This window comes from Silurus aristotelis (genome assembly GCF_946808225.1).
Source record: "Silurus aristotelis genome assembly, chromosome: 11".
NCBI lineage: Eukaryota > Metazoa > Chordata > Actinopteri > Siluriformes > Siluridae > Silurus > Silurus aristotelis.
Window position 1 is genome coordinate 8112945 of NC_139584.1, and position 26449 is coordinate 8139393.

At 39.7% G+C, this 26449-nt stretch overlaps 3 protein-coding genes and 1 long non-coding RNA gene across 11 annotated transcripts in view; 1 reads left to right on the forward strand and 3 right to left on the reverse strand.

Moving 5' to 3' along the window:
* Positions 1 to 3292: 3292 nt before the first annotated feature.
* LOC310733965 lies at positions 3293 to 7683 on the reverse strand. Its single transcript, XR_014535938.1, has 4 exons — positions 7333 to 7683; positions 7009 to 7164; positions 6719 to 6758; positions 3293 to 5519 (listed from the first exon to the last, which is right to left on the reverse strand). It is a non-coding gene; the product is annotated as an uncharacterized lncRNA (long non-coding RNA).
* A 417-nt stretch (positions 7684 to 8100) lies between these two features.
* On the reverse strand, positions 8101 to 16610 carry wdr6 (WD repeat domain 6). Of its 5 annotated transcripts, none has more exons than XM_083555327.1 (7): positions 16184 to 16610; positions 15237 to 15347; positions 12329 to 15053; positions 10884 to 10961; positions 10561 to 10677; positions 10275 to 10369; positions 8101 to 9207 (listed from the first exon to the last, which is right to left on the reverse strand). In XM_083555327.1, exons 2-7 carry the CDS (start codon positions 15331 to 15333, stop codon positions 8696 to 8698), a joined length of 3624 nt encoding a protein of 1207 aa, XP_083411453.1. In that variant the 5' UTR covers positions 15334 to 15347; positions 16184 to 16610; the 3' UTR covers positions 8101 to 8695. The 5 variants fall into 5 exon arrangements, with proteins under 5 accessions (XP_083411453.1, XP_083411455.1, XP_083411454.1 ...); XM_083555329.1 differs by having other exon boundaries at positions 15237 to 15338; positions 16277 to 16524; XM_083555328.1 differs by having other exon boundaries at positions 16277 to 16524.
* A 27-nt stretch (positions 16611 to 16637) lies between these two features.
* Positions 16638 to 21695, forward strand: fsbp (fibrinogen silencer binding protein). 2 transcript variants are annotated; one of them, XM_083555433.1, is made up of 6 exons: positions 16638 to 16775; positions 18692 to 18885; positions 19011 to 19319; positions 19795 to 19900; positions 20032 to 20081; positions 20296 to 21695. In XM_083555433.1, the coding sequence occupies exons 3-6, from the start codon at positions 19011 to 19013 to the stop codon at positions 20842 to 20844; spliced, it is 1014 nt and encodes a 337-aa protein (XP_083411559.1). In that variant the 5' UTR covers positions 16638 to 16775; positions 18692 to 18885; the 3' UTR covers positions 20845 to 21695. The 2 variants fall into 2 exon arrangements, with proteins under 2 accessions (XP_083411559.1, XP_083411558.1); XM_083555432.1 differs by having other exon boundaries at positions 18692 to 19319.
* Positions 21696 to 21760: 65 nt separating this feature from the next.
* The window catches only part of celsr3 (cadherin, EGF LAG seven-pass G-type receptor 3), a 60706-nt gene continuing 56017 nt past the window's right edge, over positions 21761 to 26449 (reverse strand). The window contains exons 32-36 of one of the 3 annotated variants that reach the window (XR_014535899.1): positions 25857 to 25948; positions 25518 to 25691; positions 25074 to 25268; positions 23462 to 24317; positions 21761 to 23370 (exon numbers count right to left, since the gene is read on the reverse strand). Coding sequence is in view for 1 of the 3 variants with exons in the window: in XM_083555298.1 (XP_083411424.1) it covers positions 23343 to 23370; positions 23462 to 24317; positions 25074 to 25268; positions 25518 to 25691; positions 25857 to 25951 (1348 nt within the window). In the remaining 2 variants the exon portion in view is untranslated. Of the gene's footprint in view, positions 23371 to 23461; positions 24318 to 25073; positions 25269 to 25517; positions 25692 to 25856; positions 25952 to 26449 lie in introns of all 3 variants that reach the window. The other 2 variants (XM_083555298.1, XR_014535898.1) reach the window with 2 other exon arrangements.

The following is a 26449-nucleotide window of genomic DNA, read 5'->3' on the forward strand; positions in this document are numbered from 1 at the left end:
TTCAGGGATCCTCTGCCATTCCTCCTTGCAGATCCTCTCCAGTTCTGTCAGGTTGGATGGTAAACGTTGGTGGACAGCTATTTTTAGGTCTCTCCAGAGATGCTCAATTGGGTTTAAGTCATTGCTCTGGCTGGGCCATTCAAGAACAGTCACGGAATTGTTGTGAAGCCACTCCTTCGTTATTTTAGCTGTGTGCTTGGGGTCATTGTCTTGTTGGAAGGTAAACCTTCAGCCCAGTCTGAGGTCCAAAGCACTCTGGAGAAGGTTTTCGTCCAGGATATCCCTGTGCTTGGCCGCATTCATCTTTCCCTTCATTGCAACCAGTCGTCCTGTCCCTGCAGCTGAAAAACACCCCCACAGCATGATGCTGCCACCACCATGCTTCACTGTTGAGACTGTACTGGACAGGTGATGAGCAGTGCCTGGTTTTCTCCACACATACCGCTTAGAATTAAGGCCAAAAAGATCTATCTTGGTCTCATCAGACCAGAGAATCTTATTTCTCACCATCTTGGAGAACTCCATGCGGGTTTTCATGTGTCCTGCACTGAGGAGAGGCTTCCGTCGGGCCACTCTGCTATAAAGCCCCACTGGTGAAGGGCTGCAGTGATGGTTGACTTTCTACAACTTTCTTCCATCTCCCGACTGCATCTCTGGAGCTCAGCCACAGTGATCTTTGGGTTCTTCTTTACCTCTCTCACCAAGGCTCTTCTCCCCCGATAGCTCAGTTTGGCCGGTCGGCCAGCTCTAGGAATGGTTCTGGTCGTCCCAAACGTCTTCCATTTGAGGATTATGGAGGCCACTGTGCTCTTAGGAACCTTAAGTGCAGCAAAACATTTTTTGGAACCTTGGCCAGATCTGTGCCTTGCCACAATTCTGTCTCTGAGCTCTTCAGGCAGTTCCTTTGACCTTAATGATTCTCATTTGCTCTGACATGCATTGTGATTTGTAAGGTCTTATATAAACAGGTGTGTGGCTTTCCTAATCAAGTCCAATCAGTATAATCAAAAATTTCTGGACTCAAATGAAGGTGTAGAACCATTTTAAGGATGATCAGAAGAAATGGAGAGCACCTGAGTTAAATATATGAGTGTCACAGCAAAGGGTCTGAATACTTAGGACCATGTGATATTTCAGTTTTTCTTTTTTAATAAATCTGCAAAAAGGTCAACAATTCTGTGTTTTTCTGTCAGTATGGGGAGCTGTGTGTACATTCATGAGGAAAAAAAATGAACTTAAATAATTTTAGCAAATGGCTGCAATATAACAAAAAGTGAAAAATTTAAGGGGGTCTGAATACTTTCCGTACCCACTGTATATCATAAGTTTGTCATGTCATAAGTTTGGTATGCGATATTTGAGCATTGTATTCCACATTTCGTCCCAATTTGCTCTTATAATTCTCTCCAATCTTCTGGGAAGATGTTCCACTAGATTTTTGGAGTGTGTTTATGGATATTTGTGTTCATCAGCCACAAGGGTATTACGTGAGGCAGGAACTGATGTAGGTAAGGAGACCTGGGGTGTAGTCAGCATTCCAATTCATCTCAAAGATTTTCAGTAGAAATTATATCAGAGCTCCATAGCAAACCACTCAAGATCTTCCTCTCTAAAGCATGTACACCAGATCTTCATGGAGCTCATTTTGTGCACAGGGGCATTTCCATGCTGGAACAGATTTGGGTTTCCAAGTTTAAGTGAATGCAAAATTGTATTATAGTGCATCTAAAGACGTCCTGTACATTTGAGTGTTCTCAGCTTTGTGGTAACAGTTTGGAAAAGAACCACATACAGCAGGAAAGGTGAGGTGACCCAATACTTTTGGCAATTAAGTGTATATATATTTTTATATCTATGCAGTTGCTTGCATCTATGTGCAATTTTTTACTGTATGCATGTTTTTGGGCAGTGGGAGGAAACTGGAGAGACCGGGAGAAATCCCAGAAGGTCATAGGGAGAACATGCCCAAAAACATCATGCAGACAACACATTGAGGTCTGACTTGAACCCAAGACAATACTACCTGCAGCACAACCATGCTGCTTCGATTCATAATTATAAAAATATGCAATAAAATAAACCTTATGATAATACATTTTCATCAGTGGTTGACAATGACATAAAACAGTATTACCCAGAGTCATTCATTACTATATTGCTAATAAGGTGTTACACCTACACCACCCACATGCTAATGTTATTCATTGCTCCATAACTAATGTATCATTTTGGAGCTGCTGACTATTTCTCACTTTAGAAATTATAAATTAATTAAACAACCCTGTGTTCCTCTGAGGACATTTGGAAAAAACTTATACAAACAGTTACTCATACGTCTTCGATAATGAGGTATTGGAATCGGTTAAGATATATTATGAAGTAGTTTTCCAGGGAGAAGGTAAGGCTTAGCTACTGGGAATAAATGTCAGTGTTATTGATTAGTAATTGAACTGAACCAAATATTCATGAAATACTTTTAAGTGATAATGAACTACTACATTAGTACACTAAAATTACTACATTAGTACTACTACTACTACATACTACACTAAAATGTCTTTCACGCTGATGTAAATGAAATATTTTTACTGCAGGAGGTTGGATTAAACCATTCTGAAATTAGGCAAAGAGCATAGAGAAGAGCATATTTAGACAAGCACAATAACCACATATATTTGCAATAGTTTGTGAACACCTGACCATCACACTTGTATGGGCTTTTGGAACATTTTAATCCAGAGTTGTGTTTTTCCACATATTTTATACCAATACATTTTCATCAAAGTAAAAAGCAGGTGTTATGAATCATGTGAATCTAAATGATGAGTGTGCATTCTCTGTACTTCATGCCCTTTTTTGAGTAGCAAAGTGCTGAGACTGCAATTCTATGCCATGCTTTACATACCCATGCAAAGACGAATGAAACATTAAACTGTATAACATAAATAATCAAAAATATCATATAATATCATATATATCATATAACAAGTTTTTAGACTTATGGCTGAAATCACATTGCAATAAAGTCTATATTGGTGAATTTAGAGGTTAGATGGATAGAGTTCCCTTTTGTATTAATAAATACTACATGTCTAAATTGGCATGTTCTTGAGCTGAACAAGCACAATTCTAGCCAGAAAAGCAAGTACCTGATACACTGATAATAATAGTTCATTAATCTCTGCATATCCATGTCCAGTTTAGAATCAGCTCAGACAGAAATACAAACGTCAGCCAAACAACCAAGATAAAAGATTTTAAATGCAGATATATATTTATGTGTGTGTGTACATAGAACATGGAATAAAACAAAACAGAGAACATACACTTATCTATATCATACCAATTTCAGCACAAAAAGGAACAGAAAAACTGGCAACAAAATCACAAGGAACCCAAATGTCTAGGGTCTTGGGATAACAATAGAAGCTAAATACAGAATCCTAAATAAAAAAAATGCAAATCATCAAAATACTAATTGTATGTAAATTAGGCCAAAATCTAAGCATCTGGGATTGCTGGTAAATGTTTAGAGAATTGTCCAACTCAGCACTTTACAGCAATAACAGAACAATTACAATCATCTGCCATGCTCATGTCTATCACCACAGAAAATTTTAACCGTTATGAGTTTCATATGAAGTTTTTATGTTGTACTAAAATCGCTGAATTCCTATTAAACAGCTAACCCTGGTAGCCAAGTAATGTTAGCATAGCCTAACTAGCTAGAATTTTCATTCACTTCCAATAATTCAGTATTTATGGACCATGCATTGCATTAAATGCGAACTCCTGTGTTTGCTGCAACACTACTAAACACTTCTGGTAAGATCTTTTTTTGTTTGTTTTTTCATATGGTGTCCATAGCTCCTTGAAATGTTCAAATGTTGTTGTATAGGTCACTGTTTGGGACTTTTTGTTACAATTTACCCAGAATACGTCTGTCTGCTTAAAAAGTAATCTTTGACCAAGCAGTCTAAGCCAGTCCTGACTGATCATCACAACAATGTTTTTTTTATCTATATGATCTGTATTCAAAAATAAAACATAAAACATAAATTTTTTACTTGAAAAAAAGTAATATAATTAAATTTAAACTGAGGTGTGTTCACCATATATATCACAAAGGAATGTAAAACTTGTGATTATGACTTGAAATGGGGTTTCTCAAAAGGTAACAGTAGTATTGATTTAATATTAAAATGCTTTAATTTAGTTATATTTTATTTATATAGTGCTTTTAACAATGGACATTATCAAAAGAAGAAAAAAATTGTTAATACAAAGTTTATTTCTAATAAGTCATCCAACGACCATATGAGCAAGAAACCTTGAGAGGAACCAGATTCAAAGGAGAGCCCATCGTCATCTAGCTGATACCAGATATTCTTTATAAATCGCTTTAAAGAGCCTGATCAATTTTGAGCAAAAACACTAAAAATGGTAGATTAAGATAAACAAATCACTCATTAATGGAAAATATATAAGAAACATACCCTAGTCTTCAAGGTAAAATCAGTAGTAGGTTTGTTATTTTGTAGTGGTGTGAATAAGATGATACAAAATGTATCTGCATTAAAAGCTTCCTAATTTATAATCGTAGGTGTAGTCAAAGCACAAAAACATAATATCAACTGAAAATCTTCAAATATTTTAAATAATTAAAAATGATTATGAAATTATTATTTAATCCGCAACATCTTTTTACTCTCAAGATGATTATGTTCAAGCATGGATTCTTAAACATACTATACATCTACATAAATCCTAATGAGCTTCACATATTTATTTTATGGACACAATTTTAACTATTCAGGAATTTAGCAAATGATTTTTTCCCCTGAACTTTCAATCAATAAAATTAAAATGAGCTTCAATGATGCATCATTTGTAATGGTAACAAGCCTATAGTCCGACTAAATCTGCTTTTAGAAAAGAAAAAAAAAATTCAGTATAAGCAGGTAAAATCAATAATTTTAATATCTTAATAATAATAGTAACTATACTATGAAATTTTTTCATTTAGTAATAATTTCATTATATAAATAAAGAAATGCAGGTCAGTCAGTATTGTATTTTCCTCAGCAGCAGAACAAGCTCTTTGAGTCGATCTGCTCGATTTTGCACTGACTGATGCCAAGGCAGCTCGAAAAATGAGAACGTGAAGCTTCGTGAAAAATTGAGATTGCTAACATGGCGTAATGGAGGTAAGTGCTGAGGCCTAGAGGTTCCTCTCGAAGGAATTAGTCGTCGATTCACACGAACACTTTGTGGACTCTCAGGGTTGGTGTTTCTGTTTGCCTGCGGTGGATTTGGAACGGTTTTGGATGGTGTGTTCGATGGAGGGTGTCGAAGAGAAGGAGGAGAAGGGAAATGAGGAGCAGGAGGAATGCTTGTAAATGAAGACTCTGAGTTGGAGGAACCTTCCCAGGGTGCAATGAAACTGTTTCGGGGGGCAGTAGAGATTGGAGGCTGAGCACGCTTTCTTTTTCCAGCTTGAGTGGTGATGGCTGATTTCTCTGAAAGAAATCCATATTAAAATGGATAAAATACTAGATGCTGTAGTCTGCAAAACAGGGAACACTTTGAACTGCTTTATGTCTGGACGTTCTAAAGTGCTGACACCAGAGAATTCTTTAACTGCTTAAAAAAATAAATAAATGTATAAATAAATGTACATACAATTCCCCCATCAATGAGCTGTTACTCTAGAAACGTTAAACAAACTAAATAATATAAATGCTGTGATTTCCCTTGAGGTGCAACTCAACTGCTAAGTGGTATAATCCAATTTACCCTGTCGTTACATAATTTTTCTATAACAGCACATTTTGTAGCTTTTTATTCATTACCAAATATTGCAGTCTTACATAATGTTTCAAGAACAGTCATTTACATGCTTATCAGTACACCACCGTAAACAGTCAATAAATTGTAATATGCTTCATGTACCTTTTTTTGTGCCAGGTTATGTTCGATTATGTTTGTCAAGTTTTTATCTTCCATGCATGTGTGCAGTAATGTCAGAATTGCCTTGAGCATGTGCATGTGCTTGTGTTATCAGTTGTTGAGCTTTAGTGGCTGTACAAAGTTAAAAGTGAGCCGCATCGATCTCGAAAAGCCTGATAACAGACTATCGGATTGGCAATTAAAGGAATTTCCTTTCAAAGCCATCATATGTGCTTTATGCAACTGTTCTCATGTGGCTTTCAGGTTTATATATATATATATATATATATATATATATATATATATATATAACTTTCTTTCGGCTTCTCCCATTAGGGGTCGCGACAGCGGACCATCCGCATGTTTGATTTGGCACATGTTTTTACGCTGGATGCCCTTCCTAACGCAACCCTCCCCATTTATCCGGGCTTGGGACCAGCACTAAGGCTTGTGCAACCCTAATGGCTGGGGTTGGTTCCCTGACCGGGGATCGAACCCGGGCCGCAGCGGTGAGAGCGCCGCATCCTAACCCCTAGACCACCAGGGAACTTCAGGTTTATATATATATATATATTCGCTTAAATCCTTACCCTTGCTGTTCATTTGCTGCCTAATATATTCACTCACCAGCAGTCTTAATATTATAATGCATTATAATATTATAATGACTGCTTGGTTTGTGTCTATATATATATATATATATATATACAGTGAATATACAGTATATGTGAGACACCTTTCAGAAATGAAGATGTCAAAAAATACATACCTGTTGCTCTGGAGCCAATAAGAGGAAGCCTTTTATAAGTCTGTTGGGGAGAGATCACACATCATGCTGTTCTTACAGCTGTCAATGTGTGTGTGTGTGTCTGTGTGCATGGCTTTTAAATGTGGATAGACTGCTTTACTGTTTACATGCTTATACATCACATATAGATAAAAGCTAAGATATACTGCATATGTGTGCAGAAATATAATGTATTATTACAAATTGTCCTTTTTTTCTTACAGAAATGTGGGTGAATAAATGTGTCTTCCTGTTCGAGTGTGAATTAATACCTCGCCTGAACAACAGGCAGTCCTGTTCATTTTGGCTCCTTTTCTCTTTTGTCTCTGTGCTGTTCTTTTGTCTCTTTCTTTTTCACCAGATTTGTCTTTTGAAGCTCGGTTGAAATCCGGCATCCTTCTTTCCATAATGAGCTCACAAAACTCTCGCTTTCACACGCACACACACAATAATGACGCACAGAACATTGCATTTGGTAAGACTACAAGATTATTAGGAAGACTATGAATTATTTGTTATGATTTGCAAAAAAAATAAACACATTTGGGCTGAAATGCATAATTAAAACACAACCTTATATTGATATGATGTAGTACCTTTAGTCAGCTTGTCTAAACTCTTCACAGCTTCGGGTGACTGATGTTTTTCGCTCAGTTCTGTCGTCCCCATGCTTATCCTTTTGCCATAAATAATGGGTTTTTCGTAGTTGTCCAGTCCACTTCTACTTAACATGCAGCGGCACACACTTTCTCTCCGAGAGTGCTTATTAACGTGGTAAACCAGCAGTGTCTATGTACCTGACTCTTCAAAAGCAATGAATTCTTTGTCCTCCTATTTTATTTCACATGTTCATTAGTGAGCTTGACATCTGGTAACTTCATGAACAAAGAGAAATCTGAGAAGAGAGTAAAATATTTATGCTCACCTATGCAACCAAGCCCCCTGATACTGACCCCTGTTCCACTGACACTCTCTCTCGCTCACTCACACACGTACACAGCTTAGCTGCCTTAAAAGCCTGTATGCAATCATATAGTGCATTTTGGTATTCAAAGTACCATCATACCTGCAAAAAGTAATCATGGCAATAATTAAAGCGATTCGTATTAATTCAATAAGACAACAATTCTGAGCCTGCATATGCCTGTAACCTGAAGTAGTAAAGCTTTGTCCTTTAACTTCCAATAGCTGCATTTACTGTAAGGGTAGCATCATTATTATATTTCTCCCAATGAAGGAGCTTCTAATGAATTAAAATGTTAAAATGCTTAGTGACGAGTTCTCCGGAGATGATGATTGATGACAGTGGTTCCATTTACAACATCTATATTACTAGCCATTGACAAGCAAACATTTATTTACTATTTTTAAACAGTGTCCAGTGTCAGTCTTTATTAGCAGTTAAATGTTTTCCAGCATAAGAAAGTGTTCAGGTTACAATACATTCTCTTCATTTTGGACTTCATATTGTCATGAGTTATTTTCCTATAATAGAATCTAATGTTTTATTTACTAATTCTTAACCCTGTCGATAAATCCCTGCGCACTTTTTTTATATACACTCCCAAATATTTTGTACACATGATCATGTTTTGGTCTTTCTTGTTGTTTGGAAGCACAACTGACTCAAAGTTTCTGGCTGAAGCAGAAATGGTTCAAATGGTTGAAATCCAGATGTTATAACGATACTATGTAGGATGAAGATTTTCTTCTAATTTTGGACATGACCACTTTAATAATGCACATGAAAAGTCATTCTATACAGCATACAAAAAACTAAATATTTTATAAATAAAAACAGAAAAATGTATCTCTTGGCCAAATAATGTACAAAACCGGTTATCATAAATTAAAAAGTCTTATATTTTGAATGTTAAAAATCTACAGTAAAAAAAGTCAATCTGTGCTTGCTTTGATCAGTGCTCTAAATCTAGTCATTAATATTTCAACAGGTTAGACTCAAAACAGTCTGCAAACCTCACATTCTTTCATTCCTTTTCTTTCTGGGTCTTTTCCATTTGTTAACTCCAGGACCTGCAAGCCCTGCCCACAAACCACCACATAGTCTCTACTCTGTAATCCTGACCCTTTCTTGTGCCACACCCACAGTCCTGCAGCATCTGCTGTGTGTGAGAACACTGTGGCTTTGTTCTGAAGTCCGTCGTGACACACACGCCACACGCACACGCGCTGATCTGGCGACGTTGACACCAGTGTTGCACAATCAAGAGCGCCCAGGGCCGTTAGTGGAGCAGAGTGCGCTAACGGGACTGTCCAATGAGAGAGCAGCTCTGGAAACACAACCTCTTGACGGAGCTGCATTCGGATCTTCATTAATGACAGCTGTCCGTCATCCCCACCACTAGCCACGGTGATGATGTCTTTGTCCATTGGTCCCACTTCGTTAGATATTACAAGGGCGTTTACTCCGCTTTGATGAACAGGGAGAGAGATGCAAGGAGCAGAAGGACCTAAAGATGCAAATAGAACACTTATACACATGGACATGCACCATGAATATGTCAAGAAGGAAATTAAGCATTCATGTTCATTGACAAACTACTGCCTAGAAGCATAATAGTGGAAATGGCTCAAAACGAATTAGAGACTATGTGGATAATCCTGAATGTGATCATTTTTCACTTATTGTCTTGAATACTCTCACAGAAAATATATGAAAATATATTCATTGGCAGAAAATATATAAACTGCTGAGACTCCGATCATAAATAGGTCTACACATTAAAGTTTGCAGACCCCTGGTCATAAGTATGGTGTGTTATTTTTAAGCACTGCATCCCACATTTAGTCCCAATTTGCTTTTATATTTCCCTCCACTCTAATGGAAAGTTTCCACTTTATTTTCTGAGTTTGCTTGTGGACATTTGTGTTCATCAGCCACAAGAGTGTGAGTAAAGTCAGGTACTGATGTAAGTGAGGAGGCCTGGGGTGCAGTCAGTGTTCATCCCAAAGGTGTTTAGTAGGGATGAGATCAGAGCTCTATAGTAGGTCACTCAAGATCTTTCTCTACAAACCATGTAAACCATATCTTTGTGCACAGGGGCATTGCCATGCTGGAACAGGTGTGAGAGTCCAAGTTTAAGTGAACACAATTTTTATAAAATTGTGTGCCTCCAGCTTTGTGGTAACAGTTTGGAGAAGAACCACATAATGGCAGAAAAGGTCAGGTGTCCTAATACAGTTGTCCATATAGTGTATTTACACAAACTTCACTTACTATCAAGTTTTATTTTATCAATAAAAAAAATGTAGGTTGATGTTACGGCTTTAAATACTGACATAAACTGCTGAAACAAAGCACCTTGGCACTAACAGCCAAGGCAAATTTTCTTCTCTAACCACAGGTGCTAGTTTAGGATGTCGTGTTGCCCAAACTCCTGTAAGCTGGGTCAGTTTTTGACTTGCATGTAAATGTAAATTTATGCAAATAGGTGTGTAAATATCTGACCCTAGCCCAGCTCCCCTACTGTGTACAGCTTATACATGAGGGTCCAGTTCTTACAGCCTGCTGACTCACCATGCCAGCTGTCCATGGATTTACTGTCCAACACTGTAGTCAGATCCCACAGAGCTACAGCACCATCTGTAGCCCCGCTAAACAACAACACATGCCTGGGGTGGGTGGGAGTGAGTGAGAGAGAGAGAGAGAGAGAGAGAGAGAGAGAGAGAGAGAGAGAGAGAGAGAGAGAGAGAGAGAGAGAGAGAGAGAATGAGAAGAGAAAGTCAAAAAGAAAGATAGAACAAAAGCAAAAAAATAAAAAATAAAATAAGCATTAGCAATGTACTTCTTGGTGTTTACTCACTGCTTGCCCTGTGGGTCTTCAAAGCTATAAGAGGCAACACTGAGCACACAGCGCTGATGGTAAAAATTCTCCCAGACAAGCTCAACTTTCCTGCTCTCCTCCCTCACAGTAAAAAGCCTGCGAGAGATCGACAGAGACAGAGAATGATAATGTGTGTTATTTTTAGTGACACTTTCAACTGCAGCAATGAAATCTGGCAGTGCCTTGTGATACATTACCACCAATAGCCCGCCATGTTATTGATTTTGGAACCCCCCCAACACACACACACACACACACACACACACACACACACACACACACACACACACACACACACACACCTTACTGCTCCATCGCTGCAGGCGAGGGTCACAAGAATCTCCTCTATGCTTTCATGCACCACAGCCATCGACATGTACCTGAAATTCAATACAATAGTGCTGTTAACAAAATCAGTAAATGTAAACACCATCAACAATGAGTCAAATAGCGCGTGTGTGTGTGAATATATATTTACATTTGTGACATTTAGCAGACGGCCTTGTCCGGAGTTCAATTATCTCTCTCTCTCTCTCTCTCTCTCATACACATACATACATTATATATATATATATATATATATATATATATATATATATATATATATATATATATATATATATATATATATATATATATATAAATAAATAAAAAGCTTGTGTGTGTATGCAAGTGTGAGAGCCCTGTTACCTTCTGGTGATGCTAACATGCCCCCTAATGGTTATTTTTAGAAAATACAACAAATGTGTGATGTGTATTTCAACATGCCAAATCAAGTGCAAACTATACAAATTTTATTTTATTTTATTTTTTATTTTTTTTAGCAATCTATTTCATTATTCGCTTAAAAGTTCCATTTGGTGTGTGGGGGGTGTGTGTGTGTGTGTGTGTGTGTGTGTGTGTGTGTGTGTGTGTATATATATATATATATATATATATATATATATATATATATATATATATATATACACACACACACATATATACATACACATACATACATACATACACACACACATATACACATACATATACACACATACATATATATATATACACAGTAAAGACCAAAAGTTTGGACACAGCTTCTCATTCAAAGAGTTTTCTTTATTTTCATGTCTATGAAAAACACTGAAGGCATCAAGGGCTATTTCACCAAGAAGGAGAGTGATGGGGTGCTGCGCCAGATGACCTGGCCTCCACAGTCACCGGACCTGAACCCAATCGAGATGGTTTAGGGGTGAGCTGGACCGCAGAGTGAAGGCAAAAGGGCCAACAAGTGCCAAGCATCTCTCGGGGAACTCCTTCAAGACTGTTGGAAGACCATTCCAGATGACTACCTCTTGAAGCTCATCAAAAGAATGCCAAGAGTGTGCAAAGCAGTAATCAAAGCAAAAGGTGGCTACTTTGAAGAACCTAGAATATGACATTTTTCAGTTGTTTCACACTTTTTTGTTATGTATATAATTAAATATATAATTCCACGTGTTCATTCATAGTTTTGATGCCTTCAGTGTGAATCTACAATTTTCATAGTCATGAAAATAAAGAAAACTCTTTGAATGAGAAGGTGTGTCCAAACTTTTGGTCTGTACTATATATATATATATATATATATATATATATATATATATATATATATATATATATATATATATATATATATATATATATATATATATATACACACATATATACACATACACACACACACACACACACATACACACGATATACGCATACACACCTTGTCTCAGGATCCATTTTTACAGTCTTGTGGCGATTTCGTCTTCTCTCCCATTGCTCATCCAGCCTGTGACCAGCAACCTGAGTCACTTGACAGACAGGCCAATTTACCTGCTCATCCCAGCCAATAAGGAGCTGGTAGCATTGTAGTTGCGCCCTCCCACCGGCAGAAAAGAGAAAGGTTGATAATGAAGATGTATTTGTCCTGCTGTTACTACCTCCTTTTTGTCTTGGTTCTCTTTGGACCGCAGCCAGCGTTCGAACGTTTGAAATGTGATCAGCTAATACAGCGAGTACTTTCACCGTGCCTTGCCCAGGTTCAATAGCAAGCACGGACACGGTGGTGTCTTCGCCACCGGTAACTAGCACCTCCCATTCCTCGGATGACAGTCCACCTCTGGAAACACTACCAAGGTGACAAATGCAACTCAGGCCTCGGCCATGAAGTCCGTCTTTCAGAGTGTGTCCTCTCACATGGGTTGCCTTGGAAGTCAAGGAACGAGAAGACATGACAGCTCCTTTCTGGATAAAGATAAGCATTCCTTCTCTGAGACTGTGTGAAGATGGCAGTGCTTGAGTGTGAGAAGGGAAAATGTAAGCCCAGGACCGGTGTCCTCCTCCACACGTTACCGAGAAAAGTTTATCTCGTGTCAACGGATCCCATAAAACAAACTGAATAGAGTGGAAGCCAACCATTACAAAATGAGCTTCTGCAAATCTTTCACTCCCACTATCTTCCAAGTTGATTCCAATGGTCTTTTTCAATTCTGCTTCTTCATTAAATGTATCTCTCTCCTTTTGACCAACTCCTTCAATCTCTAGCCCACTATCTGTTATACTCCTCTCTTCCTCCTCACCATCTTGTTTCCTTCTCTCAATGACCTCATACATGTCAGATATTTCAGAACCCAAGAACATGACTTTTTCTAACCACTCCATTCCTTTGCTGGCACGGTGAACACGCCGCACCTTTAGAGTGTTCCTGTCTACTGTCAGAACCCGCACGCACCCGTCCCGTCCGGTGCTATAAAACAAACCCTGATGCTCGCATACACTAGTTACGCCTTGCTTCCCATGAACGCCAAACAGTGTGTTGACAGGTGAAATGGGAGCAGCAATGTCATTTACAGTGCTTTCAGGCCATCTGTTCTCATCCTCCCAAACTCCTTGCTCTTCCTTACTCCCTCCTTCTCGGTTCTCTCTATCCACTTCACTTTCTTCACATAATTCCCCCTCTCTGTAGAGCAGCAGTGAACCTCGGCGGTCTCCACACACCCAGAGTGATCCGTTTCCACGTGGCAGCCTAACTGCAGCAGTGAGCCATCTCTTGGCACAGGGTGGCAACAGAAAGGACTTTTGCAGTTTCAATCTCAAACCTAGGCCTGTTTTATCCTCAATCACCTCTAGTGTCCATCTATATACCAGTCCTTCAGCACCAGAGGCCAAGAGACACAAATGATCCCCTTGTACCCATTGCAAAGCATGAACCTTCCCCTGGCCTGCTTGCAGTAATACACCTGAATTTGGATGGTGTAGAGCAAACACCTGGACCCCACTGTTTAAATTACCTACGGCACATACCCACAAAGAGGCATCCTGAAATTGGACAGGTGCTACATCCATCACACAGTAGGACTGAAATTCTGGCCCACCATTCCAAACTGTCTGCCACGATTCATCCTGATGCAAAAGCACTTCTCCTTGATCAGTGCAAACAAGCACAGCATCGTGGCCTCCTAACGAACGCACAACCTTAGGACAACCTCGTCCACTGAAACCCAAATCAATCTGGCAATCTGCTTCTTTGCTTTGGTCCACTAGACGTGTTCCCTCCAAAACTCTCCATGCCCGTATTCCCCCATCAGCGCCGCCTGTAGCCACCCATCCACCTCCTCTACTCACAGCTAGCGATCTGATGCCACCAGATCTATGACCTTTTAAAGTTTGGCCCACTCTCCCATTCCCTTCCCACTCCCACAGTAGACAAGCACCATCCTCCCCAGCACTGAACACACAGCCAGGTGAGAGTCGGACACAAAATACACGAGCCTGGTGCCCGTAGAAGACTCGCAGACATGTGGGTGATTCTACTCCGCACCCTCCATCTGCGCCCAGCACACCGACGTTCCAGACACGAACGCTACGATCGTCTGAGGCAGACGCCAACCATCTGGCACTCTGGAGGTAGCACAGGCTGAAAATCACACCACTGTGCCCCAGCAGGCGTCTCTCTACCTGAGACTGGCTGTCTCCTTTGCTCCCTCCAGGTCTCCACAGGACCAGCTGGTTGAAGACAGTCCCCCCCACCAGCACTGATGTTTCCCAGTTTGGACCAATCAGAAGTGCAGAGTAAAGAAGACACATCTCTACACAGGAGCGGAGAGATATGATGATTCCAGATTGTGGTTCTAAAAGCAGCACAGAGTTGTGAGCCAGACATATGCCTAGTAATGATTTGGTCTCTCCTATTAGCCAGGAAACATCCAGGACCCAATCCTGGAGCTCCAATAAAGGGCCAGCTACCTGTAAACTAAGGGCACAAGGCCTGATGTTCATAAGACGCAACGCTTTGCCACCAAAAATAGCTACTTCCTCGATTTCAGAAACATAATTTTTTTGCAGCTTGTGCCGCATGCCATGGATTCGGTAGTTATGCAGTACACTAAGTGAAGCACGTTGCGTAGGTGCAGCTTCGAGACGGAAGATGGAGAGGATGGGTCCCTCGCCTTGAAATAAAGCAGATATGCTGTGTTAGAGAAAACAGGAGTGTTAAATAGATTACTTTTAATACTAATGTCCCAAATTTTAATGCTGACATACCTTCATTGTGAAATAGCCACTGTATGCACATATTCATGTAGTGAATGTATGTGTGTATCACACCCAGCCTGCTCTAGCACATAACTCACCTGTCAGCAAGCAGTCATCTCCAAGAAACTCCAGAGCAGTCACAGGGGCAACAAGTGCAGAGCTCTGGAGAACCATCATACTCTCTGTTGCTGCCATCTCATCTATAGTAACTAAACAAAAGACAAGTAAACATGACAGGAAATAGAATGTTCAATTTATTCCAGTAAATGACACGTAGTGTCTGCTATTTGCAATTACGTTTACTGCCGTGTGAAAGTCTGAAACTAGGCCCTGTTATTATTTACATTTATGGCATTTGGCAGATGCCCTTATCCAGAGAGACTTGCATTTTATCTTATTTATACAACTAAGCATCTATGGGGTTAAAGGCCTTGCACAGTGGCCCAAGAGTCGCAGCTTGGTGTTGATGGTATTTGAACTCATGACCTTCAGATCCAAAGTACAGTGACTTAACCACTAAGGTACCACTTCCCCACTATCGTTAACAATACAGAGATATACGTTTCCCTCACAAGCCACCATTTCTTTCGGTCCTTTAGTTAAAAAGGCAATGCAGCATGGCAAATTTGTGTACAGTGAAGACTGTGTATAAAAGCAGAAGCCTTATAAACTGTACTGGAGACTCTTTGATGAATAAATAAACAAAAACTATCCTTTACTTATCATCTTTGTCGAGTAAAACAGGTCTAAATCGGTTTAATTATCTGTTTCATACAAGTAATTTAAAATTATACGCATTGATATAAACATGTGATTTGCCTGGTAGCCGGCACTATTTTCAAAACGCCTGCTACAGGAAAATACAGATACAGATGTATCAGATGTGGGACGTTAACAGCTGGGGTGTTATTAAAACATAAAAAAAAAATAATAAATTATAAACATGCAAACTGGAGAGAAAAAAGGGCTTTTGGGTATAATAAAAACAAAACTGTCAACTATATGGAAGCATTACAGACACAACCAAGACAACTGAATTACTTACAGACAGTTCAAGGGAATGTTCTTACATGATTCTTTAACATTTATAGGGTTTGGTAATATTTAAAATAAAAAACTAACTATAAAACAAACAAACCGGGTGATTTCCAGCGTGTTTCTCTGCACGCGTGTCGGATGTCCTTCCGAGTTGTCAATTTCGGCACTAACCAACCCGCAGGCTAGAATCCGACACTGCCTCCAGCACGCCTCAGTACTTCACTGTAAATCATCTGAAGGTGCATTAATTCGCTAAATAAAAAGCAGCAGCCTTTGATACACTCACACTCTCTCTCACTCTCTCACGCACACTCGCTGTGCACATACGCAAATGCTGCGCGCTTTGCGTAAAAAGGACGCCTGTTTGAACGCTCAGACGCTTTAATCTCCGGCGTGCGCCTGTGTGTGAATCGCAGCGCCGCGCTCAACACAACTAAGTCCTTCACTTCCGGGAAGTTTCCCCTTAGCGCTGATGGCGTGCAGATCGGCGTGTTTTTGCGCAAGGAGCGTAACGTGGGCCGCCGCGGATCTGCTCAAACCTAAAGGGCGGCGCACAAAGTATTTATTTCTTATGGAAATCAAATAATCCGGCTCTAAAGGTGAGTTTATAATACGGGCTCGTGGAGGGAGCACACGGCGAGACGAGACGCTGAGACCCTGCAGGTTTTATTTTAACGCGTTTTAAATAAATAAATAAAGAGAAAATGAAATTGTTCTTAGCCTTAATCCTAGTCTCAAACCTCTGATCTAATCCGCTGCAAAGGTCTAGCTAGGGGGCTAATGGCTAAGAGGCTAACGCGCTAGCTCCTCCGAGCAGACGGTGGAGAAGGAGCCGAGCAAGAAAATTAGAAGAATATAAATAATATGCATTTATATGCAAAAACACTAAATAATTTAACCGATTAAAAAAATAATAATAACAAGAGTGCATCTGTGGCTCCGGATCCAGAACAGGATTAGGTCTAGTCCCAGTCTGAGGATTTTATTTTTACACAATATCCTTAATCTAAAATCCGAACGCTTTTCTTAAAAATTACAAATGATTTGCGCGATTTTTTGTTTCATAAATAATAATAATAAAAAAACAAGGTGAGTTTATTATGTTGTGTATAACCCCGAGCGCTTTATACCTATAATCCTTTTTATTTTTTACTATATAAATGAATAAAAACGTCCAGGGAATTTCAGGAGTTAGATTGCATTCATTCTTGCATTTATTTATGTATTTATTTATTTCAATAATCCAGTGTACAACCAAATAATAACAACAACAATAATAAATAAATGTAAAGAAATCATCGTTTGCTGCAAACACTAATCAATTTGACTATTGAATGCAAATAAGTCAAAGCAATAAACAGGATAAAAATAGTATCTTTTAATATAGTGTTAATTTTTATATTCATTTCAGCAACAAATAATACAATGCTGATATGCGATATGCATTTCATAATATATACATGTAATTTATATAATAGCTATAGGTCTAAACTACTCATATTAACTATAATAGTATACTAGATAGATAGATAGATAGATAGATAGATAGATAGATAGATAGATAGATAGAGTACTTTATAAATCGCAAATGTTACAGCAGCCAATTCACAGACATACAAGTACAAGCAACAAGAGGTAAAAATATTACGGCTAAGTCAAGTTATAAGATCGCAGCGAGAAGGACTTTGGATCAGAACGTCATGAGTTCAAATCCCAGCCACACCAAGCTGACACTTCCGGTCCCCTGAGCAAGGCCCTTAACCCCATATCTGATCAGTATGAATGCGGAAATTGTAATTTGCTCTGGATAATGGCGTCTGCCAAATGCCATAAATATAAATTATTTGATAATTTTATGATAATTGTAATATTAATCAAAAAGCTCCATTTTTATGTAAAGAGTCTTGTCAGAAATGTATAGAAACTATCAATGAAGTGCCTTTCTTGCCTTACTTGATTGATGAGTGTCGTATGTGTTAAAACAGAGCATAAATGTGCAGTGTGTCATGCAGGTTACATTTTATAATCCTATATCGATGTGCCTAAACTTTACCCTTGGTAGGACCAAAAGGCAAACTTGAGTGAGGGTGGGCCACATTTTATTTTTATAAAAATAAACAACTAACCAGAAAACATAACTGTCAAAGTTCTAGTTTGTGGAAATTATAGTACAATGAGAAACAATCCACTTTATTGTATACAATCGAGTTCAGTTTCTAATGCATCTTTTCATTGACCCCTATTGAGAGCAATGAAGCTAGTCCTTATTTTTCAAGTCTCTCCCTTCTTTCCTCCTCTATATGGCATGACGGGTCAAATCAAGTGTCACCATTGGCCAGTTTGGGCATCTCTGCTATACGGTGTTTCTTCCTAGTACACTTTGTGCTCTTGTGAGAATTTATTAGCATTGCAGAAGAAAGCAAAACAGCTTTGTTCATGAGGTAGGAGATTTCGTACTGACCATACAAACCCAACAATATTTGTCTTTTTTTTTTTTTTCTTTTTTCTATTAAAGGACACAAATGCCTGCACCTGCTGCAAGTTCATCACTGGATTACTGCAAATTCAAAAAACCTCAAGCGAATATTTCATTACTGACCACAATGCTGTAACGAATCCTGTAAACGCTGTGACATTATGTAACAGCATGACAAAAACACTGTTATACACGGACAGGAACTAATTTTCCGAGACTCGAAAGCACTTCAGGTAAACTCTGTAATATTAACGTTCCATAAATGAGGTGAGTGACCAACAAACGTACCTGCCCACATTCCTGACGTTTTAACGGCACGTTTCTCTGCACGCATCCACCCCCACGTACACAAATGAAGATGCTTACCACTATGACATACCGGATGCCCAACTTTACCTTGGAGCAGAAGCTCTACCTGCTGCAGAAGATCCACAGCGTGGTGGATGCCGTGCAGGACTTCCGCAAGGACACCAACACCACTGTGTACCGGAATGCTGTGTGGGCCGAGCTGGCGCAGGCCTTCAACGAGGCCTTTCCCAACCGACCTCCCAGCAGCGTCGGCTCTCTCAAAACACTGTGGAAGCGGCTGAAGGTGGAGTGTCGCGTGGCGTTGCAGAGACGTCAGGAACAGCAAGCAGCCGGCATGCCTCTCACTGCTCTCACTCAGGTTACTGAGCCAATACTGCACAGCTTTTTCATACAAGTGGCTGCTAGTGTCATACTGTTTTATAGACCTAGTATTACCTAGTATTAATAATATTACTTGCATCCCCAACAAATGTGTTAGAGAATAATTATCGATTGGAAAATACTTTTTGTTCCCCTCTCACGTTCTCTTCAGTTTATGTTGCTGTTTCTTGGCCCACTTTCATCATTTTAATATTAGATAAAATGTTCTTTATTTTTTACAGTAATTAATAGAAAAATAAGGACTGATTTCCCATTGAAGACTGGAAAAAAAAATATTTTCCATGATACTGTTAACTGTAAATTTGTTTTTTGTTTTGGTAATTAGGATTTATAGAGACTTTATGCAACATTTGGTGTAGGACATACGAAAGCTGCATGTCTGCAATGTGGAATCCTGGGTGCTGTAGTACTGGAAGTTGTAGTCAACATAGACATTTCCTTCATCCCTGCAGGTGCAGCGGGAGGTGATGGCTCTGGTGCCAAACCTGATCTCCAATTTCGAGGACATGGATGGAGATGGCAGCTGTGCCTTGGCCACAAACAGCTCGCCTGGAGCAGGTAAACACACACACTCACCTCAGCTTACTGCTTAAAACAGCACATAACTGTAATGTCTTTCATATAGTATGGTTTGGAAAGGAAATGATAAGTAATAGTTTGTGTTTGTTTGCTCTCTTCTCGCCTCTCAGTGACTGGGGCTTCCAATGGAAACGAGCAGGAGGATCCTGACCAAAACAATGTAATGTGTTGTTTCTTTACCTTAGTCTCTAGCGTTGCAAAAAATAAATCCTGGCTAGTTAACTGCCAAAGAGATGTGTGTATCTTAAACTAACACACAAACTAACCACACAAAAAAAAAATATTAGCTTTTTTCCCTCAGGAAATGTTTACACATGTTACCCTTTTTACTGTTTAATTTTCTCAGACGTTTCCCTTCGCTTTGTTATGTACAGGACGTTGACAGTAAAGAGCTTGTAGCCATTGACCTTGGCTTAGTCTCACCTGCTGAACCCCTGCAGAACTCTGGGACGCCCCCTGGCTCTGCATCCTCTCCCCCCTCCAATATCTTCTTCTCTCATTCCAGCACTTCAAGGAGCACCCAAAACCGCTCCTCTGTCTTCTACCCCAGCCAATCCCGATCTGGCTCAGGTTCGGGGTCGAGAGCTGCAAGCACTGACCCCCCACGCAGAATATCAGCAGTACCTCATGTGGCCCTGTCTGCACCGAACGAGAACTCATTCTTGTTTCGGGACTCTCAGGGCTTGGGCTCCGGGTGGGAGACTCGCAGGCAGGAGGCACTTGAGCTTGAGCACCAGCAGACCATGAGTCTGCTTCTGCTGCAGCAGTGTGTGTGGGAGGAGAAGAGAAGAGCCGCCCGGCAGAAGGAGAAGGCAGCGCGGGCCAAAAAGCGCTACTACCAGGCCAAACTGCACAAACTGGGGGTTGACATTCAGCTTTCCAGCAGCGACAGCGATGAAGGGGGAGAAAACCCCCAAACATAAGCACTGATTTTCCTTAAGTGTCTTTTGTAGAGTCATTTGTGTGTTTGTGTTTTTTATTGACGTACTTTTTTTTTTTTTTTTTATCTTGATACCAAAACAGATTTTATTTTTAGTAATCCTGTATTATAGGTCCAGTATTTGTCACTTTCTGTCATTTATGTTAGTATGTGAAAAACTGTGTCAGTTTTGTGTATCAGTACTACTCAACCCGTTTCAACTCTAAAGCCTCCTCATTTAAAGTAGCTCTGGGTGCAACAGAATATGGTGGAACTCGACGGTTATTTCTCAGGTTTTTTGTTTTCACTGTTTTACAATGTCTGTAATGGCAAGTTGACGTGTGACCTTTTAAGGGCTGATCACTGATGATAGGCTGAAATTGTGTCTGAATATGTATTGTGGTATTATCTTAAAAAAAAAAAAAAAAAAAAAAAGAAATGATGTTGCACAAACTGCGAACTGTTAGATGTAACAGTGACAATTTTGCTTTTTACAGTGTTCATCGAGAAGGTGAGAAGAATGTGTTTTAGTGTTTTGATGTTGTAATTCTGGGTGTACATCAGTATAATTATTCATTCTCAGGGCTGTTTGTCTGGACAGTAGACTCCTGGAAACAGGAAGTTGTCAACAAACTTCATCAACCAATACCATTTTTAAATACATTCAGGAAAAAAAAAAAAACTACAAGACTCAAACACTGCTAGCAATAATTTTTTTTTTAATGTCCAACATATCTCTTGTACGGTTTCTGTGGTAACCAACAAACCTCGGCAGCTGTTTTCCCAACTGGAACCCTCCACCATGTAAATGGGATAGCACACATCCCATAATAAACACATTATCAGGTAATACAACCCCTCCATTTCTCTCCTGTTGTCTTTTTTTTTTCTTTCTTTCTTTCTTTCTTTCTTTCTTTCTTTCTTTCTTTCTTTCTTTCTTTCTTTCTTTTTTCTCCCGCTTTCTATTCCCCAGAATGCAAAGATGCATTGATAGGGGCTCATATCAAACAATACATGTACCAAAATGTTACACCTTGTACATTTTAACAAGAAAAGTCCACTCTTGCTTGCAGCTTTTAAAAAAAAACAAAAAAAAAACTACATACACAGAATAAAAAAAAAAACCAATCTGGTAATAATGATATGGCTGTTAAATTAACTTATATAAATAAATAAAATCTGTACAAGATAAAAAGGTACACTGTAATAAATAAAAATAAATGGCTCAAGTAAAAAAAAGCACTTTGATTGGTTTGAGGTAAAAAAAAAAAAAGGAATGTTCTTGGTTCACTTTATTTGGCAGAACTCTTTGACACTGATGTTTTTTTTTTTTTAGTGACGTATACTGCAGCTTTAATAAGACCCCGATGCTCTCTCGCCGCAGAGTGTATTATGTTTTGATGTGTCCAGTGAGGCCCTTGGACTTTTACCGCTTGACTGACATTGACAAATGCCGTGTAACGACTCTTTATTGTCCATTTAGTGTAGACAGCTACAGTCGATTTTAGACCTGATTCATCAGTTTCAAGAGAACTGAAAGGAACACATTCTGCAGCATCTGTACAAGCACAAATGTATTTTAAAATGTTCTCCGATTTCCAGAAAGCGACTAGATTGGACAAATGCAGCATGGCGAGCTAAATGCATTGCTGTATGCCTGCTTAAAATTCTTGGCAAATATTTTCGGAATAAGGTAAAAGCTTTAAATACATTCTAACACTTTTTTTTTTTTTTTTGGTCGTACAGAAGTACTGAAATGTATTTAGCATTACTGTTGTGAATTGCAATTCAGTCAGGCGTGCATGATGCCCAAAAGTAGAGGCATAGTTTTACAATTAGTATATGTTTCATGTCAAAGTCTTTACCTTTGTCTCTCCACCAAACCATCTCCTTAATTACAACCACATTGGTCCAGTCACCTCTTAGTTTTAAAATACGTTTAAACTTGCGGTTCGCATAGCAGGATTGTTGTCTCTCTCAATTAACCAATCGCTGATCCCAATATATTTATGTAACGAAGACAAAGATATGAGAACAGTTCTAAAAACAAAAGTTTGGGAATGGTTTGTAATTGGTGTGAGAATGGTTTAAGATTCCTCTATATTAATACCCACACTCACTCACTCATTGACCCCATTAGCCGGACGCAATCTGTAAAAACATCAGATCTAGATCTCGAATGAAAAAAAAAAATACAAAACTGTATAAAAAGGTTATATACATGTTTTTTTTTTTTCTTTTTCTGACCAGCCCCCAGTATTTGTCCTTCAATGATGCTGGGAATCACCTTATTTTCTTTGTCCTGCTCACCCTGTAGCTTCCCTTGGCCTTGAGAAGGCTGTTATAAAATGAGTGTAAACTATCAGAGTGAAGATTGGACCCTGCTGCCTCTCAGTCAGTCACGTGCCCAGGTCCTCCAGTATCCCAGAATGAACCTAAACTGTGTAAAAGTTTCTGCTGTTTCTCTGTGCATGAGCAGAATCATGAACCGGTAAAATGTCATCAAGACTGTCCATCGCTTCTGTGGGCTCTAAATGACAAAAAGCCAAAAAAAAAAAAAATGACCAAACAAATATTAGTGAACATGTGAAACATGACATAAAGAGAAAAAGAGGACTTACTCGGAGTCTGGTGACACTTCAGAGATACTTTGTGAGGTTGCAGAGTGAGGCGGTGGAGATGGGGAAGGACCAGCAGCTGCAGATGCAGGGTTAGGAGGTGGAGTCAGTCCAGTGGAACTGAACGAGGCTAGAATAGAGGAAAGGATGTCCAGGTGCTCAGTAGAAGGTTGGCGACTGGGCGGAGCTCCAGGGGCCGTTGCAGGTGTGGGGTATCTGCATATAGGGGCGGAGTCTAACCTGCCATGCCGTAAGTGCAGGGCTTCTTGAGGTTCCTCTGTGATTGGTGGAGGGGGAGAGGCTGTAGAGTGAGACTCTGGGTGCGAGAGCTGACGTGGGGGCAGAGTTCGGAGCCACTCGCGGCATGGCTGTGGCACCGTTCCTACACCCCCATTCGACTCTAGCTGCTCCCGAGAACAGCTGAGGTGCTCTCTGGATGCTTGTTGCCTCATTAATGTGCTCAGTGGCACTCTCATAGCTCCTAAAGAACCGCCTTCCATTCCTGTCAGGCCCCCCACACCAACTATTCCCCCTCCAAGATCCTCTCTTGAGGCATGGATGCTATGAACAGGACCTAGATGTTCTCTGGAACCAAGCTCACGTCGGCGTGGCAGGAGGTCAAGATTGTCGCGAGACCGTTGCCGCCGTGCCAGTGAGTCCAAGTGCTCGCGGGAGGAGTAGCGTGAGGCTGGCTGGGACAGAGAACCTGTGCCTGAGCACATACGGCCATAAGATGCAGCTGGAACACCTCTGTGACCCAGCGTGGACGTGCGGTACCACGAGAGCTCACTGGGGACACGACTCACTGAAGACAAACTCTGCAGAGCTGGAGGACAACCGAGGCGGTTCTTTAAGATACCTGGAGAAAAGGGATGACACATAAAGAAGGTTTATTAGATTGTATAGTCTAAGCTAAATGTATAGTGTTATTTATGTCTGTACTTTTAAGAGTCACAGCTGGAACCAAATTCCTTGTGTGTGTCAACACACTTGGCCAATAAACCCAAATTCTGATTCTGTATTTGACATATCATTTGTATATTTCCTTTGTAGAAGGGTCTAAATAAGAAAAAAATTACACCACCAATGTTTGAGTGTAACTTCCATCTTATTTGCTAATTTGGAAGATGTCATCATCATCATTATCATCATCATCAATCACTCCCATTTGCACTTGCTGAACATCCCTTTCTAAAGCCATATTAATCTTATATTAAGGAGTCCCATCATCCCCCACCTGATGGTCTGGTGTCCCAAGACCTTTATCCATATAGTCTAGCTATACAGGTCCTCACTGCTCAGCCACTGTTCCAATCAATCAGAAAGAGTAGCAGTATTTTCCATGGAATACATTTAAGCTTCATAGAAGGCTGTGTCAACTTTGGATTTGTCTGCATGATCCAAGTCAGACCTCAGAATAAGCTAAAAACAAACATAACCAAAGTCATGTTTATGTGCTCAAACATGTCTTTTCAAACATGTGTCTACTTGGTTATGGTGCTGGCACTGGCTGTATCGATTTTTAAACCAGATTTCTGATTTAAGAAGCTGCCCTGTGGCTCTTGGCACGCTGTTAAGGTAAATCCTAATTTGTACTCGTGCATGTGTATTTCACCTTTGCGGTGCCTGTGCGTGTGTGTCGGTCCATTCTCATCCCCGCTGGTGAGTGCAGCGTCTGCCTGATTGTTATTGGCTGCATCTTTGCTGTAATCTGCCCCGAGACGGCGCTCCGAACCCCATTTTTGCAGGGAGTGAACCTCACAGCCTTCCAACGCAGGCCAATAGGAGAGCAGGTCATTTCCATCCAGATCTGACACGGAAACAACACACCATGCTATTGGCCGGCAAACAATGCTGGGTGTGAAATAGTCGTATCTAGGGCTGCACTAGGGTCTGGGATATTTGCTGAAGTATTTCCTTGCTGGTTTAATAAACAGACTAATGTTACCTCAAAGCTAAAGCAAGATTTTGAATGTCTCAGGATGCACTTCAAAGTTTGAAATGAACTTTCTGTGCTGTGTAAGCAAACAGCATATAGCATATGACGATCTAATAGTACCTTTGGCACCATTGTGGGTGGGGTCCGTGAGCAGTCTCTCACTGTGATTTATGCGTTTGAACCGCCGCTGGATCCGTCCACGTAGACGCACGTTATCCTCACTCTCAGAAGATGGAATAGACAAACTTCTTTCTTCCTCCAGAGAGAGATCAGAGTCGGAGTCCGAATCTTCACCTGATGCAGAGAAGATGAGAGCGAGATGAGGAAAGAAATAGAGTAAAAGATAAAAAAAAATCGAATGCTTGAGAAAAAATCAGCAAGAATAGCCACATAACAAAAACTACCACATGATATCTGAAATAGTTATAAGTGATTTGGAGATTATTATAGGTGTTTTACCTCCATCACGGTGGAACATGGCCACATCAAGGTCAGTGGCTCCCTTGTGACCCAGCATGTGCTCAGCAGTCTGGCGTGCTAGTAGATTTTCCCTACTCAATAATCAAACCACAATTGTAAAAAACAACACAAAGACAAAAAAATCTGAAAGTTAGTTAATAAAGCCCAAATAAAAATTAATGATGTTTAAAATGAGGAATTCAGGGTCAGGGTTACTAATTTAACTAACTGTGTGTATGTTGTCTGCTCAAGAAAACATGCTATTAGAGTCATACTTAAACCTATTTCTATAATATGATATTTTTTTATAAAAAATATTATACAAATGATGTGTTTCAAAAAACATTATGCAATCAGAATTTTTTATATATTATATTGTGTAATTGTATTACAACATTCTGGCTTTCCTAAATAATTCATATTTTAAAAATTCATGCATTCATGTTTATTTTCTGCTGGAAATAACTAAGTTATTAAATAAGTTTTGTCTTTCAGGTGCAGTGATGGACAAATCTTATGTCCAGTGCCCGAAAACATTTGTCTATATGGTATATTTGGCAAGAAATGTATTACCCAAATTGTTGCTTAAATGC

Bases quoted from the DNA above. Each gene is read 5' to 3' on its own strand.
- fsbp (XM_083555432.1), top strand. From the start codon at position 19,005: ATGAAGATGCTTACCACTATGACATACCGGATGCCCAACTTTACCTTG. The intron at 19,901-20,031 runs GTAAACACACAC...CTCGCCTCTCAG, and splicing joins AAACAGCTCGCCTGGAGCAG to TGACTGGGGCTTCCAATGGA. The intron at 20,082-20,295 runs GTAATGTGTTGT...TGTTATGTACAG, and splicing joins AGGATCCTGACCAAAACAAT to GACGTTGACAGTAAAGAGCT.
- wdr6 (XM_083555326.1), bottom strand. From the start codon at position 16,501: ATGTGCACAGCGAGTGTGCGTGAGAGAGTGAGAGAGAGTGTGA. The intron at 10,962-12,328 runs GTGTGTATGCGT...ATTGAATTTCAG, and splicing joins AAAATGGATCCTGAGACAAG to GTACATGTCGATGGCTGTGG. The intron at 10,370-10,560 runs GTGAGTAAACAC...CACCCACCCCAG, and splicing joins GAAGACCCACAGGGCAAGCA to GCATGTGTTGTTGTTTAGCG.